The sequence below is a fragment of the Cupressus sempervirens genome, chromosome 8 (genome assembly GCF_028749045.1).
Source record: "Cupressus sempervirens isolate cs-2001-9-10 chromosome 8, ASM2874904v1, whole genome shotgun sequence".
Classification (NCBI taxonomy): Eukaryota; Viridiplantae; Streptophyta; class Pinopsida; order Cupressales; family Cupressaceae; genus Cupressus; species Cupressus sempervirens.
The window spans coordinates 587463666-587480708 of record NC_143125.1 but is presented as its reverse complement, the minus strand read 5'-3'; the positions used below and the strand labels follow the sequence as shown (position 1 = coordinate 587480708).

The 17043-nt window shown below is 39.3% G+C and overlaps 1 protein-coding gene across 2 annotated transcripts in view; it reads right to left on the bottom strand.

The window, feature by feature from the left end:
• Positions 1-736: 736 nt before the first annotated feature.
• The window catches only part of LOC149543804 (Stress responsive alpha-beta barrel domain protein), a 93169-nt gene continuing 76862 nt past the window's right edge, over positions 737-17043 (bottom strand). For both annotated transcript variants that reach the window (XM_089798489.1, XM_089798490.1), the window contains 6 exons: positions 2454-2593; positions 2067-2135; positions 1766-1904; positions 1445-1507; positions 1275-1318; positions 737-1117 (listed from right to left, as the gene is read on the bottom strand). In XM_089798489.1, coding sequence (XP_089654615.1) covers positions 1031-1117; positions 1275-1318; positions 1445-1507; positions 1766-1904; positions 2067-2135; positions 2454-2593 — 542 coding nt within the window. In that variant the 3' untranslated portion in view covers positions 737-1030. The remainder of the gene's footprint in view (positions 1118-1274; positions 1319-1444; positions 1508-1765; positions 1905-2066; positions 2136-2453; positions 2594-17043) is intronic.

The window sequence follows — 17043 nt, the reverse complement described above, 5'->3', positions numbered from 1 at the left end:
GTAATTTAATTAAATATTATATTTTGTCTGTGTGTGTGTGTGTGTGTGTGGGCGCGTGTGCGTGTGCGTGTGCGTGTAAAATTGGTTACTTTCGCTACTATAATTTCACTACTACTCTAAATAATATATTATGAAATCTTTATTTTTTAATTTGAATTATTTTTCTTTCAGTTAACTAAAAATTTGATGATAATATAGATGATCGAAATTATATTTCAATAAATTTAATTGAGTCTTCAATAATAAATAGAATTTTTTAAAACATATAATATTATAATATATTAATTAGTATTGTATGTTTAAAGTATAAATAAGCATAATTATATATTAATTAAGATTTGATATATTTAAATTTAATTAATGCTGATAGGCATTCTACAATAGCAGAATGGGCGGAGTGGGATGGTGTGAATGTGTTAATGTTAACTTTTATTTTTCTATGTTAAATTTGACAACCATCTACGTGTCAAAAGTTTAAATCTTATTATAAATAGAAAGTGCTTTTAATAAAAATTTAATAAATACTAAATAAAATATTTGTTTAAATTATTCCATTCTTTTAGAAATTAAAGTTAAAAGCTTAAGTAAGTAAAAAACTAAATAAATGGAAATAAAGGAAATATAAATAATTTTTAGATGCAGTAAATTATATTATAATTATTTTGTAGTGGATATCTATCGGCATTTCTTTAGATAGATTTATTTAAGATATTTATAGTAGTAATACACGACAATCTGAAGAACAAAAACATATTTGAACTTAATAAAAAGTGAAAAGATATGACACATGTTAATTAAAAATTTAGCATCATGTGGCAACATTTGTTACTGAGGCATATGCAACAATCAATTATTACAACAATGCCAAGAACAGAATGAGAAAAAGGAAAACCACAGATTTAATGCCAAAAAAAGGTGATTCCTAATATTAATCTGTCAGAAGAAAGTTGTATGCTTGGAAACTAACAGAAGCAAGGCACTACTATTCCATGTAAGAAGAGGTCAGCGTGGTGATGCCAGAATGTTCCTTCTACATGAGTGTGGTACCAACAGGATCAATCAAAACATAAACCATCAAAGTCTTTCTTGAGATAGGTAAAATCTTCTGTTTCCATACCTGCAGTCAAAAATTCCTGTATTAGGACAGCAACTAATAGGAATTGAATAAAAATATAAACTTAGAAAACATGGGTTCCTGGAATATCTAATGATTCACATAACGCATGAAATGAAAAATCAAAAACCTCATGTTTCCTAAATTGCAAGAATCTTACATCAGTGTATAATGAGCTGCTGGTAAAAATGTTTAAAGCCTCTTCTGCAAGAGAATTTTTTCATGCATGTCAAGCTTTGCAAAGACACTAGTCCTCTGATACATTCAGATACAATAATATTGAAAGGACAATTGTTTAACTTGTGCATTATGAATTGCAATTCAACCAACCTGATGGAAATCGTGCTATAATTCCATGTGTGTAGTCCTTGTTATTGTTACTAAAATTGCTTCCTGGAAAAAAAAACAGATCTCATTGACATTGGAATTAACGAGAAAAGAAACAATATACAGTAGCAGAGAATAAGAATTTTTTTAGCTTATTACAAAAACATGCAGGCAGAATTAATCCTTTTAGAAAGCTATAAACTGTAGATAACTAATGATCAATACTATGGGAAACAAGCTACATTTTCAGCCTGAAATCATATTTTTCTTGAAACAGAGATGAAAAGATAAAAAGATGCTTATTGGCTTTTAAATTGTTTGTACCTTGAGTGTGTTGAATGATTGTTGATCCAAAGTCCTGAATCAGATTTTCAAATGCATCTAATGATTCTCTGATAGAATACACAGAAGCATGTTCTACGGTTGAAATCAGAAGGAATAACTCCACACCATATTCAAAATCCTGCATCAAACACCTTAAGTATCATTTTAAAAAAAATGAAGGCTACAACCATGACAGTGTAATATAGGTTGCAATAGTGGTATCAATAAGGTGAAAGTGAAAACTCTATTGATAATTCGATTACCGTTCCAATAAAATATATGACAATGCTTTCTAACAAACCTCTCCCCGGCGAAATAAAGGTATGATATCATCCTGTACTTCAGCTTCAAAATCTAAAGAAATTGATCCCTGTTTTAGCACATCGACAAAAATGTACATGTGCAGATGAAAAAATATCCCAGCGAATCGATTCCAACCATGAAATTTTAAAACTTATCCACCTTATCCCTTTAGGTGCTACTGAAATTATTCTATCTTCTTAATGTCTCTCATGTACATTAAACTTGCAACTAAAAAGACTGAACTCAAGCCCCTGAATGATGTATTTTTTTGTGTTGAAGCTACTAGTAATCAACCAGAATCCCAAAATTATATTGCAAAAGCACAAGTAAAACAAACGATAAACTAGAAAATGAGATGGATAAGTGTTTACATGTCAGATCATACATGGCAATATGGAATGATATACTCATTGAGAACTCTTGATTGAAATGGATTTCTATAGTACTGCGCCAGAACCTCTTTTGAAGGAAAACGCATATAAAGAGCATGAGTACATCCTTCAACATTCTTATTGAGAATACGACCTGCAAGGAGGAGGATCTATTAGCATCAGAAACAAATACTATAAAACAGATGACCACTCTAATTGTTTATCATTCATCTAGTATTTAAAAGAAGTAAGATCAGATAGTGTACTTATAATTTGCCATTTGCCTCCCATCACAATGGACAAATTAGATACGGAATATATAATAGATTAATTAATAGATGGAACTTCTTGGAAGTTTTAATCTCCAGCAATTTTTCACCATCCGCATACAAAGAAAGAGACTATATTGTATACACAATAAGTTTAAAGTCTAAAAGCATGCATGTGTGCTGATTTTCAAACTGATTGGTGGACTGTTAACCTATATATGTTTATGCATATGTATCAAGTACAGCAGCAGCATAATTTTCCTTAGCTTTGGTGACCAGCTACCCTCTATGAACAGTAGGTGACCTATAAGACAATATATGCGCAGCAGAGCAATTGAATACTCATAGAATCCAAGGATCGATGAATGCTCAAATACTAAGTCTAATAGATTTGAATCACAATCTATATGTAGAACTCGTGTAAGATATCCCCCTATGGATATTTGCTCCAAACTTTTCTAAATGTTCCACAAAATCTATACAAACATTTACATGCAAACTGCTTTCCTTTTATCCAACTGATTATATGAAAATCATATAATATCAGATTGAAATAAGATCTGAATTAACTATGAATATAAATCATCATAACCTTATTTTTCAAATGGATATGAAATACCTTGTCATAAACTTGCCCAGTTGTGAACTCCGGTACGAATCCACCAAGGAACGAATTGGGTTTCAATCCAATCCACCAAGAAATCCTTAAGGTTTCTGTCCTCAAGCTTCACAACTAAAAGCTAGAATCTCCCAGATTCTCCAAGAGAAAATAATAAAGCCAAGCATAAACCAAGCATACCAAGAATGAGCCTCTTAATGTTCTTTAATAGCACATCCATGTGACTCTTCGTTTTCCCTCTGCCAACCTCTTGGAATTCATTTTCTATGTATCTTTATTAAAATGACTTCATTAATTTTCACTAAGCTCGATTAAAGTCACTTTATTACTTGAATAATTTGATTAAGTCATCATTAAATTTGATGTAATTTGACAACTTAAAATTTAGATATTTTATTGACTTCTAATGTACCAAAAAAGGGGGCATTACAATATTCTCTTCCCAAAGATTGCTTGCCCTCAAGAAACCTGCACCTGCATGCAGAAACCAGACACCAAGATCCCATATCGACCTCAAGAATGTTGCTCTGTTAATTTGTTGCGCTACTCTGATATAAATAGCACCATGCCCGGAATCAAAATCCCATTGAAGTAATGCACCAAAAATACCAAATTATCATGTTCATAGCTATCAAATATGAGAAGACTGTAGTATCTCAAGTGCCATCAACATTGAACAACTCACCAACTACAAATGATCTCCCATGGAAGTGCATAACACCCATCACATGCACACAATAAAATATATCAACCCATTATAAGCTGCTAGTGTAAAATCAAACTGCTCAAAGCCAGCAATGATGGTGCAAAGGAACTAGCACTACAGTAACCAATCTGAAATTCCAAAAATACATAGGAATCAGGGGTAAGTGGCTAAAAATCCATCTCCTATGCTCAAACCATATCTACCATCAACTCTCAACCAAGAACTACTCAACTACTGAACCATTGAATCCATCCAACCCATTTGTAGATCAAAATCCAAACCCTTGTGTAAGCTGATCATAGATTGAGCAGCAATAACTCTGGAAATCAATCCACAACTCCAATCTTGTGACCAAAATTCATCACTAGAAACTGCACCTGGATCTCAAATCCTGCAATCATTTACATTCTCATCAATGGAGTTAGAAAGAACTTCCTCATCCAAATCAAAGAGTGGATTATCAATTGTCCAATCAACATCCACCTCGAACAAAGAATTGTCAACAACCTGCATATTATCCTTTACTCTCAACTCATACTGAAATTCTGGCTGGTCCAAAAAATTATTACTTGATCTTTTGGGAGAGCTATCCAAGTCATAAGTCCGTTGTAAGTTGTCTAGTTTCTTAATCACTTCCTTTAAAAACTCAGCCCTTTTGTTCTCTTACTTCCTGATATGATCACTGACAATAGTCTTTTTTTATGCTTGTTGAAAAGCCATCTCCATACTCCCCAATATCTCGTGTATCGTTAAGATCCCTGATGAGGTTATTAACCTTATCCTCCTTTTCCTTCAATTTATCAACATACACTTCAGCAATCTCTAAAATATGGTCCCTATAGGAAAGTAAACAAAAATAATCAGCTTTCATTGATTCTAGAGCCACTTTGACCACTTGCAAGTCTGCAAAAAAATCACTTCCCATGCCCTTTTGCCTCATCTCAATTTGAACATTTGAGCCAAGGTCTTCAATGATCTTTTGATTGTCATCAAAATGTATTAAGACTGAAACTATCATATCATTGGTTATCTTCAACTGATTTTTCAAAGTACGTGTTACAGCACCATCATCTTGGAATGCATTATTTGATTGGTCCTCCAAAAGCAGTATCATACATAAGGGAACTATTGCTAGAAACAACACCACTTATCACAGCTTTCAAGAGTGTCATCATAGGCCTCAAACTCCTTGTTTGATTGATCTATATACAAAGTCAAGGTTCTTGCTATGTCATCATTTTCAAGAAATTTCTCACCCTATGAAGATTTATACACCTAATTGGAAACATATTGAGACTCCAATATGTTCTCTCCTTGAATAGGAACATCCTCATCAAAATGTGTCTCAATCACAACTTCCAAGTCACCAATATAGAGATTGGTATATCCCTTACCTATAACAACAGTTGAATCCATCTCACAAGCATTTGTATTAATTTGTTAGAACTTAGAACAAAACTGTGGGATTCTTATCTTTTGCATTGTTGGTTCCAACTTTGCCTAATTGATATTCCTTACCTCACAATTATGACCAGGTATCCAAATCTCCTAACATGTGAAACAAATCTACTCCCTTCTCATGTGGTTCAGACCTTTTAACTTCTAAGCCCATAGAAATTAGTTCATTTTCAGTCATTTATTTGTTGAATCTTTCAATGTTGTGTTCAACCAATCCTTTGGAGAACTCATAAGAAATAAATGATATAGCATCTTCATTCCTATAAATGACCAACAAGTTGAATAGGAAGCATTTACAGATATCATCATCTTCAACGAAGATTAAGGACTTAATGGTTTGATGTAATGTTCCCATCATAAAATAAATAAATTCTTAAGACATTGTTTATGGGCCGATTGATTTAGCTTATCTCACACCCATTTTATTTTTAATTGTTTCCGTAAGTGTTTGTCGTGCCTCCTGTCGGCACTTAATTTCTCCCTCAATGGGGTATTTATGTTGATTAGGTTGAGTTATTTTTGTTATGTGATTTGGATTATTTCTTTATATTGCAAATTCCTTTTGGAATTCTCTATTGTTCACCATTTTGAAAGTGGAAGACCTTCCCTACTTGGCTAGTTTGGTTCTAATAGGATTCAACCCTCTTACTTATCTGGCACATCTGGAATGCCATCTTTGTCAACGAACATAGTTTGCAGACTCGGACTCGGAGAGTACTCGGCAAGCCCAAAATTTTCAACTCGGGAAAAACTCGGCATATTCTTAACAAAAACTTGAAGAAAACTCGACAACTTAGAAAGTACTAAAATTCAAAATCTCTTAAATAAACATATATATTTTTTATTATAAAATGTGTTAAATTAGTAATTGATATATCAATAGAGAAAATGTATAGTTTTATAGCACTAAAATGATGTGAAAAATGCATCTACTCCAATGTTTTCCATGCATCAACATGTTTACCTACATTTTTTAACATCTATAAATACGCGAGAGTTAAACCTGAGAGTACTCGCCCAACAAAAAAACTTGAGAGTACTCGGTAACTATGAGAGTACTCGGAGAGTTTGCAAACTATGTCAACGAATATAATTGGCGAATATCCATATTCAACATCTATTTTTTTTACCATATATCTTGTGCAATTGGTGTTCTAATATTATCTTATCTGCAATACAACATTGGAACTCACAGTACTTTCCGAATAGCAGATTCAAACCCTGTAGGCCACCTTCTTTATTCTTGTAAGTGTTTTCTTTCCTTCTGTGCAGCCTTTGGCTCCTTACCATGAGGCCTTTTGCTTCCTTTCCATGCGGCCTCTGGCTTCCTTACCATACAACCTCCGACCTCCATCCGTGTGGCCTCTGGCTTCCTTTCTGTGTGGCCTCTGGTTTCCTTCCATGCGGCCTCTAAACCAAGATCACCTCTGGACAGAAAACACCTTCAGACAGAAACACCTCCGAACAGAGATCGTCTTCAAAACATTATAGTGGTATTAGAGCCAGTGATCCCAACAACCTTTGGATAGTGAATGAAAGTTTATAGCCACAAACAAAGGAGATCCCACTCAATTGATAGAATGGCAGATCAAGAACCCATTCTTGTTGAAGTCATGACACTATTGAGAGATCTTTGGCAGAATCAAGCACAGATCAATGACACTCAATGACTTATGGAACAAACTCTTCGAAAAGTAACGAAAAATAAGATATCCAACAAACAAAATGGTCACAGTGTCAATATGGTCTCAAAAAAGGCAAATCCTTATCCGGCAAGCTCTCGACCATCCATGCCAACTTTTCCTCCACGGACAGAGGTACCAAACGGAGGAAGGCAACCAACCTTTGGGGAAGTTCAAGCACAACCGAAAGAAGAGAGGAAGAATGCAAACTTTGAAGAGGATATATCCTACAAACATTATGTAGAATTGAGAATGTGATACTCTGGAGGCAAAAACTAAGGATATTTTAACAATGATCTCAGACGAAAGTTGAGTAAAGTGAGCATGTCACCATATTTGATGGATATGGATCCATATCTGCCCAGGCATGCCAAAAGAGGAAGCAATTAACTTTGCAACACTCCACTTGGAGGGAGTGGTGCATGAATGGTGGCATCATGGTACCATTACACTAGGACATGACCAAGTAAATATTTATGCAGAATTTATTGAAAGATTGATAGATCAGTTTGATGGTAAAGATTCGGAACTTAATTTTAGAGAATTGGCACAATTAAGGGAAAAAGATCGGTCAAACAGTACATCATGAAATTCCCGAAACTCTTTGTTCTGGTTATCACATTTCTAAAATGAGAAGGATAGTACTATTCATGAATGGATTGACAAAACATTAAGGGGTTGGGTAAAGAGTTTTAATCCTACCACCCTCTTGGAGGCCATCAAAAAGGCGCGAAATATGGCAATGTCATCAACATCATCCTCTCGTGCTTACTCCCACTCCAAACTGTCATTGATTCCAAGAGACAAAGATAACAAACCTCCGTCATAGAAGCCTTTATTGGACGAAGCTACCAGACAGGAACTCTAAAGGAAGAAATTATGTTTCACCTATAAGGAGTTGTGGGAACCTCAGCACAAATGCCTCAAGAAAGGGAAATACACTACATTGAAGTTGTATCTAATGATGAGGACGATCAAGAAACTCTATCCCTAGAGGGAAGTCACCCACAGGGGGACTCCAAGATTGTCAACATAAATTGTACAGAGAAGATAGTCGAATTGGTACAACACAGAAGAACCATTGCCCTAGCCAGAAGCTCGAGATGTACGGTATTCCGAGTATAGAGAACCCTCCAGGGACAGAGGGTCATTGAGATGCTCAATAGCAGAGCCACTCTAAATTTTATAAACTCATCTTTGGTGAAACAAAGAGGTCTACCTATGGAGGCAAGTTAAGGTCACCAGAGGTTACCGTACACGCACCTTGTTCCCCAACTGAGTATCACCATGGCTAATCACACAGTGACAGGGCATTTCTTTATAGCAGACCTGGATGATATGGAAGTCATTCCTGGCATACAATGGAAGGAGTTGTTGGATGAATACACATAGAGTTTCAAAATGATGGACTTCACTCTTGTTGTTGATGGAAAGAAGGTTGTTCTCAGAGGAATGGCCAATGAGGGACGAAAGGAAGTTTTCCCTCAACGGATGGAGGCCATTTTTCGGCATCATGACATTGTGTGGGTTGCACATTGCTTTGTTTCGACAAAACCAATAAAAAGGCAATGGGCATATCAGTATGATGAGCTAATGGCAATCTTGAATACGCATGATAGAGTTTTTGCAAACATTCCTCCTCACATACCCCCCATCGTAGTTTCAAGCACACCATGGAATTAGAAGTTGACACCAAACCAATTATCACTACACCTACTGTCATCCTAGAAAATTTAAAGATGAAATCGAGAAGACAATCTAGGAGCCACTCAAAAAAGGACTTGCTGGTATTCTTTGATGATATCCTTCATTACAATAAAACATGGGAAGAACACTTGAGGCATTTGGATGAAGTGCTCGGGATCATGGATGCTCAATTCTTGTTCACCAAACAATCCAAGTGTGAATTTGGAATGACAGAGATATTATACTCAGGACATGTTAATAAATTTGGAGTACAAGTCCACCAGGAAAAGATTTAGGCTATCCTTGATTGGCCTCCACCAAAATCACTTATTGAGTTGCAAGGCTTCCTTGGGTTGTGCAGTTACTACAAAAGGTTTGTGAAAGGATTCTCTCAAATCAATGCTCTGTTAACAGAACTAACTAAGAAGGGCTCCTTCCAATGGAATAAAGAGGCACAACACACTTTTGACAAGTTAAAAGAGGCCATGAGCACTTGCCTAGTTCTTTCCTTACCTGACTTCACTCAACCATTCATATTGGAGTGTGATGTGTCCGAAGAGGGCATTGGCGTTGTACTAATGAAGAAAAGGCACCCTATAGCGTAGGAGAGTCTAAAACTTACACCAGTTGAGCATCTATATTCCATCTATAACAAAGAGATGTTGACTATCATGCACGCCTTGACCAAGTTTTGATAATATCTGGTGGGTGCCAAGTTAATTGTCCATACCGATCATAATAGCTTGAGATATTTTTTGAAGCAGTGGGATCTAAATGAGAGGCAACAAATATGTTTAAGTAAGAGTCAAGCTTTTGATTTTGACATTGAATATGTGAAAGGAAAGAATAATGTGGTAGCAAATGCTTTGTCAAGAAAACCCACCATTTGTTTATTATCCCAGAATTCAGCCAATCGGAAAGCACACTTATTGGTAGAATACTCTAAAAACACATTTGTATGTAAGTTAATGGATCGCGACACTCAAGATGATCGATATAAGGTAGTTGACGACATCATCTACTACAACGATCGAATATATTTAGTGCCCGAGTCTAAATTGCAGAAAAGGATCCTGAAGGAAATGCATGCCTCACCGTTGGCAAGACACCCTAGGTTTCTCAAGACATAGCCAAGTCAGGGAAAGGTTCTCATGGAAGGGACTTAAAGATGATGTCTTGCAATACGTGCAGGAATGTGTAATATGCCAGAAAAACAAATACAAACACACCTTACCCAATAGATTATTACAACCCTTGCCGATTTTGGAACAGAAGTGGGAGAGCATCTCTACGGATTTTATAACCAGACTTCCAAAGGTAAATGGAAGGGATTGTATCTTCGTAGTAGTTGACCGGTCGACGAAGTATGCACACTTCTTTGCCATCTCCTCAGACTTCCAGGCCGCACAAGTGGCCAACATATTTTTCAAAGAAGTTTTCTGCTTGCACAGGTTACTCCGAAACATTCTTGGTGACAAGGATGGTCGACTTCTCAGTACCTTTTGGACAGAATTATTTTGGTTGGCAGGAATAGAATTATCTCCAAGTACCAACTACCACCCCTAAACCGACGGACAAACAAAGATTGTGAAATGATGGTTGGAAGGTTACTTGTGGGACTATATTTCAGCACAATAATGAGCATGGATTAAATGGACGCATATCAGAGAATACTATTATGATACAATGTATCACATGTTGATCGAGATGGCTCCCTTCAAGGCACTCTAAGAATATGAGCCCCTTTCATTTGTGGACATGATTTTGGTTGACAGCCACGCACTGAGAGCAAAAGACAAGCTATAGGAAGGACCAGACATTCTGAGATTCTTGAAGGAAAATTTTCAAAGGGCACAGAATTAACAAAAGATTTATGCTGATAGACATTGGATTGAGAGCAATTTTGAGGTGGGGGACCTGGTATATCTCAGACCCCAATTGTACACACAATCATCATTGAAGGCAAAGGGAAAAGAGAAATTGAGCATGCATTTTATAGTCCCTACAGTGTAATTCGTGTTTATCGTACAAGGTGAACAGATAGTTATTGCATTAAGAGACTAGAATGTAACACAGAACAAGATAGTACTTTATTCATATAAGTAGAGTATGTGATCACGAGTATAATGATGCTTCATAATTCCATTCGAACGATGTACATATATCTCTCGAAGGGGTGACTCAATCATCATGCAACCTTTTAGACACTAACTAATCCCGTCGGCTATAATATAGGTTTTACCAACAACATCATCCCCCCCAAAGAGAAGTTGTCTTCGGATGACAAAATAGAGACAACTAAACTACTAAGTACATCAAGACAAAAGCTAAGAAGAAGAAGGAACCGTCCCTGGTGGAGTGGGTGTAGTAGCTGTCCCCTGTGCTCGTAACTCGTTCAATTGTGCTCGGAACTCATGTACCTGTTGCATCTGGCTCTTCAAATCCAACTTGGCCTGCATCTAAAGTTCTAAGGCCCTCTTCATCATCTCAGCTATGTTTTGGAGCTCCACCTCTTTTGCATCTAACTCCCTCTTCGCATCCACCAGGATACGAATATTATCTTCTCTGCTTCCCTCTCAGCAATGAGTGTTGCCCACTCTATCTCCCAAGCTGACTAATGCATAGCCAAACTGGCTTCTACTATGGCTAATCTGGTAGCTATTTCCTCCTGAGCCCTCACTGTTGCTACCTGATCCACCTCACTTCTTCGTAGAGCATAGTACACCTCCCAATACACTTGTACTATCTCTCACTTAAGGTTCTCAACTCTGTTTTCTGCTACAGGCTCCTTAGCAATCCACTCCTGCCACATCTCTAGGGTCTCCATGTTTGGCCATCCTCATGCCTTGAAACATACTAAGAAGGTCGCTGGACAACCAACCCGCATGAATGACAAAACCTGCTCCAACTCCCGCGCCACTGCCTCTAAAGCACGTGTCTGTGCTGAAATCACTACTTGGTGACCTCAAGTCACCATGTTCGCTAAGTACATCTCGACATCCTCTCCTATAGCTATCGAGGGGCCTGATGATGTAGGGTGCTTCGTGGCCATCACTGACTCTACTGCTTCTAACATCCTCTCCGCAGTACTTCCCATCGAATGTGCGGGTGATAGCTCAACTGCAATGGTAGGATGACTCTCCTCTGGTGGGGCTTGAAGATCCATTGCCTATGATAATTCTCTCATAGGTGAGAGAGTGCTAGATGTTAGTGTTACTCGTCTAATGCTAAATATCCTACTCAAGTATGTGCTCAAGTCCTACTCACTCAAGTCTTGTGCTGCAACACCCTCACTAGTAGCCAATAATGCATTATCTATAGTGACCATCACATTGGGTCCCACTACCTCCAATCTGACCTGCGGTGTCCCCGAACTCTCAAGTTCCTCCTATGCCAGTAACTCCATCACCTCGTCTGGCAAAGTTGTAGGGGGCGATGGGTGGGACTCTATCTGAACTATAGCCATGGCCTCTAGAATGGTTAGGGTAGTTGCAACCGGCTGAGTCCCTACTGTGATAGGGGTCATCACTACTGGCTGTTTGAACTGTCCAAATCTTGGAATGTGTGCATTGTGTGCACTCATAGGGGCCAAATGTGTTGTCATCCAGAGTGCAAGCCATGTGAATAGCAACAGTGTGGCGGAAATGACTTCAACCCCTTTGTCGTCCTCTTCATCCTCTTCCTCCCTATCAGTCTCACTATGGTCAAATGATGTCTCCTGTCGGCCGCTATCAGTATTCCCATGCTCTGAACCTACGTCCAACTCCTATTTGGGTCGCCTTTGCTAGACAATAGCTTTCTGTCTGCCTAGTGTGTCTAAGTGTCTCCACTATATAATGGGGGCTCACCTGGTGCGAGCGGGCCAAGTTTGACCTCCAGCTTGTCAAGATGAATCATCTGCACTGTCGCATCCAGGAATAATCCAATAGCATAGTGGGCATGTAGAACGTCTTGCGCTAAAGTGTCATGAACTCATACATTCACTCTGCCAGTAATGTTGCCCAGTTGTACAGTCTCCCATTCAGGATCCCATTCATCAACCAACATGTCTTTTTCTATTTCTTGTTTTGCTTGCTACATCCTTTTCTTTTCTTCTTCCAAATCTGGGTATGTTGCCTTCTTCGCTTGTGCGCGAGTGATTGCTAATGTTTCTTCATCACATCTTTCTATGGTCAACAAGTTCACCCCAGGTTTAGGGCATTTTGAGTCATCGTGGTCTCCAGTGTAAGGGGTTGTTGATTCACAAGATGAAACTCAAAGGCTATGCGCCTGTGCAACAAAGTTGGTTGCACACAGGTGTGGTGTAGGTGAGGTATGGGCTGAGCTAAGGAGCAAGATGGGGCTATGTCGTGTGTTGGGCAGACATAGTTGTGGCATAGGATGGACATGATCCACGGTGTATCCAATGGGGCTATGTTGTGAGATGTTCCCTCCAACATAGTTGTGGTGTAGGCCCGGTGTGGAACCAAGCTGAGATACAATCCTGGGGCAGTGCTATGTGATGTTCCCACTAGCATAGTTGTGACGTAGGCGAGGCATGGAGCCGAGCTGAGGTGTAACCACGAAGGGTAAGTGCCAGTGTGCATCAAGGGTGGCTTAGGTAGTCGACCTCCCCCGAGGGACGAAGAAGAGTAGTCCTTCCCTCTAGTCTAGTCATTGGAGCGAAGAAGAGTACCTCCACCTTATCATGACATGGTGAGGTTTGGCGACAATACAAGGGTCCCTAACTTAGTGAAGCGGAGTAGCTGAGCCAATGTTGTGGATGACACCCTATGGGTTATCCAAGATCTAAAAGTTGGGGAAAAGGAGTACCTAGTCCTGTAGTAGGAGGCAAACGGTTTGTCTGAGTGGGAGCATTGGGGGCATATGGTTAGCTGTGTGGGGGATGTATTGTGGAGCCAGATATCTATGTAGAGCGATATCCAAGGGGTATGACACCGGGTGTACATCCAGGGTGCTTGGTTGAGTGGGCTTGCATTGGGATGGGATCTCAAAGGCCGTATCGTCCGGTATGGTGCTCAGGGTATAGTGTTCTGAGATACTGCTCATGGTGAGCCGAGTCATGGGGCAGATCCGTATCAAGTATCTAAAGAGGTAGTTGTTGGACATGACTCGAGGAGGTGTCATGATGGATGGCTAGAAGCAATGGCTTGTGGTGCATGATTGAAATGGGTGAAGCAATGAGTGAAGTGATTCAGAAGTGAAGCTTTAGTGGCATAAGAAGCTTTAGTGGCATAGCCAAGTTGGAAATGGAGTACAGCGTCCAAGGGATTGGGCAAATCATGGAGCTAGGGTGTGGAACTCAAGTAGGTCTTGTGTTGCAAAGGGATCTGTGGATTGGGTAAGATTGCATGGATGCATGAAGGGTTTGGTTTGAGTGCATCGAATGTATGAGAACAAAGTGTTCACCAATGAGGGCATGTAGACATAGACATAGTATCGAGGCAATTGGGGCTCAATGTTTGGATTCAGAGTTTGGCTAAGGCAGTCAATAGTTCCAAGAGGAACGAGGATGGGCTTCAAGGTTTCGGGGGAGCTAGGGGAGACCAACAAGCGAAGGAATGTCGTGGAGATAGAGTCGTGTTAAGGTAACATGCAAGATTGGACTAGAGGACTCTAGAATGTTCCGAGGTGTTGTAGTGTCGAGTATGTTGTGGCAGTATGCGTAGTGAGCTGGTTTTGGGGAACTCAGTGGTCTAAGTCAGCCAGTGTGAATGCGGTTTTCAGCAAAGGAGTCATACTGGTTCTCGATGCAGTGGTGCAATGCTTGGTTGTAGTAGTCAGCAAAGTTGAACAAGGGGAGTTGTAGTAGTTCTGGGCGTTCCAAGAGTGGCGTTATGGAGATCAGTGGTGATCAAGGGTGGTCAAGAGACTCGAGGAGTTGAGATCACATATGGCCGATATTGGAGTAAGGTGGTCTTATGGGGGACACCGAGGTGAAGATATCATAAGGGCTAAGCAAGGGTTGAACAAGGGTAGAGCTATGAGCTCGAGGATGCGTGCATGGAGCAGAAATGGAAGAGAACCAAAGTAAGGAGTGCTTCGGCAGGTGCTTCTATTCTGTAGGAGTGTTTGTTTAGGCAATCAAGTGTGTGGGCATTTGATGAAGTTTGGGGGTAGGCGTAGTCTAGGTGAATGAAAATGGCTGGACCATATGGGGAGTCAAAAGTAGGGATTGCCAATGCCACATGTGGTTGGAGATTCTAAGGGGGAAGACTTAACTTGGGCATAAGCTAAAATCCAACCCTGTGACATCCAGGACCACACCATTTGCACAACAAAGTACAATCTCTGGCGAAGTGGCCCCAGAGATTGCACACACAAAATTGTATCATTGGTTGTCTAGTTGGATCGTATTCTATCTGGCTATGGCTCTTGTTATTGTTGTCGTTGCCTCTTGTTTCGCTACCCTCCTGAGGTTGCTATGTCATTGTTTGTATTTGTTCCTTCTCCCAAGGTGGACACTTCTTGCATTAGAAGCATTTATTGGTGTCCCTTTGTTTTCATATTGAACGAGCATTCCTTGGTAGAATGTCCCGCAATCTGGCAAATATTGCAAAATTGGTTCTTAGGGCAAGAGCCCTTTGTGTGGTCCTCTTCCTTGCAATCTGTACACCATAGTTCCCCTTGTTTTGGCCTGGGTTCTTTTTCATGTTTTTAAATTCTTTCATCATGCGTAGCATATCCTTCTGTAGTACGCGGACATTTTTACTCAATGCCTCACCACTGCTTTCAAAGGATGAGTCTTTCTAGAATCTGACGATCTGTCTTTCTTCTTTTTGTCGGTTTTGTGTTCGCTCTCTAAGTCCATTGCGCAGTTATATGCCTCAATTTATGATGTTGGGGGTACTATTTTTATCTTTTCCATAGTGTTTGTCATAGCCCTTCAACGAACCATTTTTCTTCAACCCGCCTGCTGGTGGGCTTTCCATTTTTCCTACTAGCTCCTTCAATCTCCTCGCGTATACAGGGACAATTTCATTCTTTCCCTGTTTTGTACTGCAAATTTCCACTACAATGTCATTGTCATCCCTAAGTAGACAAAAATATGCTACAAATTCCTTCTTGACGTTCGCCCATGTAATTAACTTCTTCGGGTCGTTATCTGAAAACCAATCGATTGCTACACCCTATAGGATAGCTGGAAACTGTCAGATCCAGTCATCTTGGTCCGTTATGCCATTCACATTACATATCGTTTTGCACATTTTACAATGTCAAACTAGATCAACCATCCCATCGCCATTAAATTTTGGTAGTTTTTCCTTTGGCCCTGCCATTGTTAACTTCTTCTGTAATTATTGTACTTGTTGTGCACCCGCGTTGTTTTAAGCACCCACATTATTCTATGTACCTACGTTGTTCTGCAAAACCATGCTATTCCGAACACCCGTGTTACTCTGTGGTGTGAAGAGGTCTTCTACGAGCGCAGTTGTTCAATTCTCAACTTGTATCCATTCCTCTGGTGTATCAGGAACAAAGAGTTCACCCCACACTCATGCTCCTTCGGCACCTCAAGCCATGTGGATTCCTTCTCTTCTATCTGGATTCTCTACCCTTGGCGTATACAAGTTTAGGAACTCCTCCCTTGTCTCTTCCACCAAATTTAAGCTTTGTCGCGTTTCTTCAAGCAAGTCCTCGACACTCCGTGGTCTACTAGGTGAATGCATTCCATCAGTCCATACTCCTTCACCACTTTGGTGCCCGCCGGTAAGCTGCTGAAACTTCTACCTTCGTCTTGCTTGTTGTGTAAGAATTATTGCTTCTCGTGTTGTGCAGACCTCATCCATTTCTTTTATTTTATTTCGATCTTTACTGAGAAAATTCGGCATTAATCTTAAGAAGACATCTTTTGTACCAAGTTCAACAGGCAATAGCGCCAAATGTTTACCATATAGGGTAAATGGATAGTTATTGCATTAAGAGACTAGAATGTAACATAGAACAAGATAGTACTTTATTCATATAAGAAGAGTATACAATCACAAGTACAATGATGCTTTATAATTCCATTCGGACGATGTACATATATCTCTTGAAGGGGTGACTTAACCATAACGCAACCTTTCGAACACTAACTAATCATGTCGGCTATAATATAGTTTTTACCGACAACAATTCGTCGCATCGATGAAGTTGCCTATGAACTTGAACTACCACAAGGAAGCTGCATCCACAGTGCCT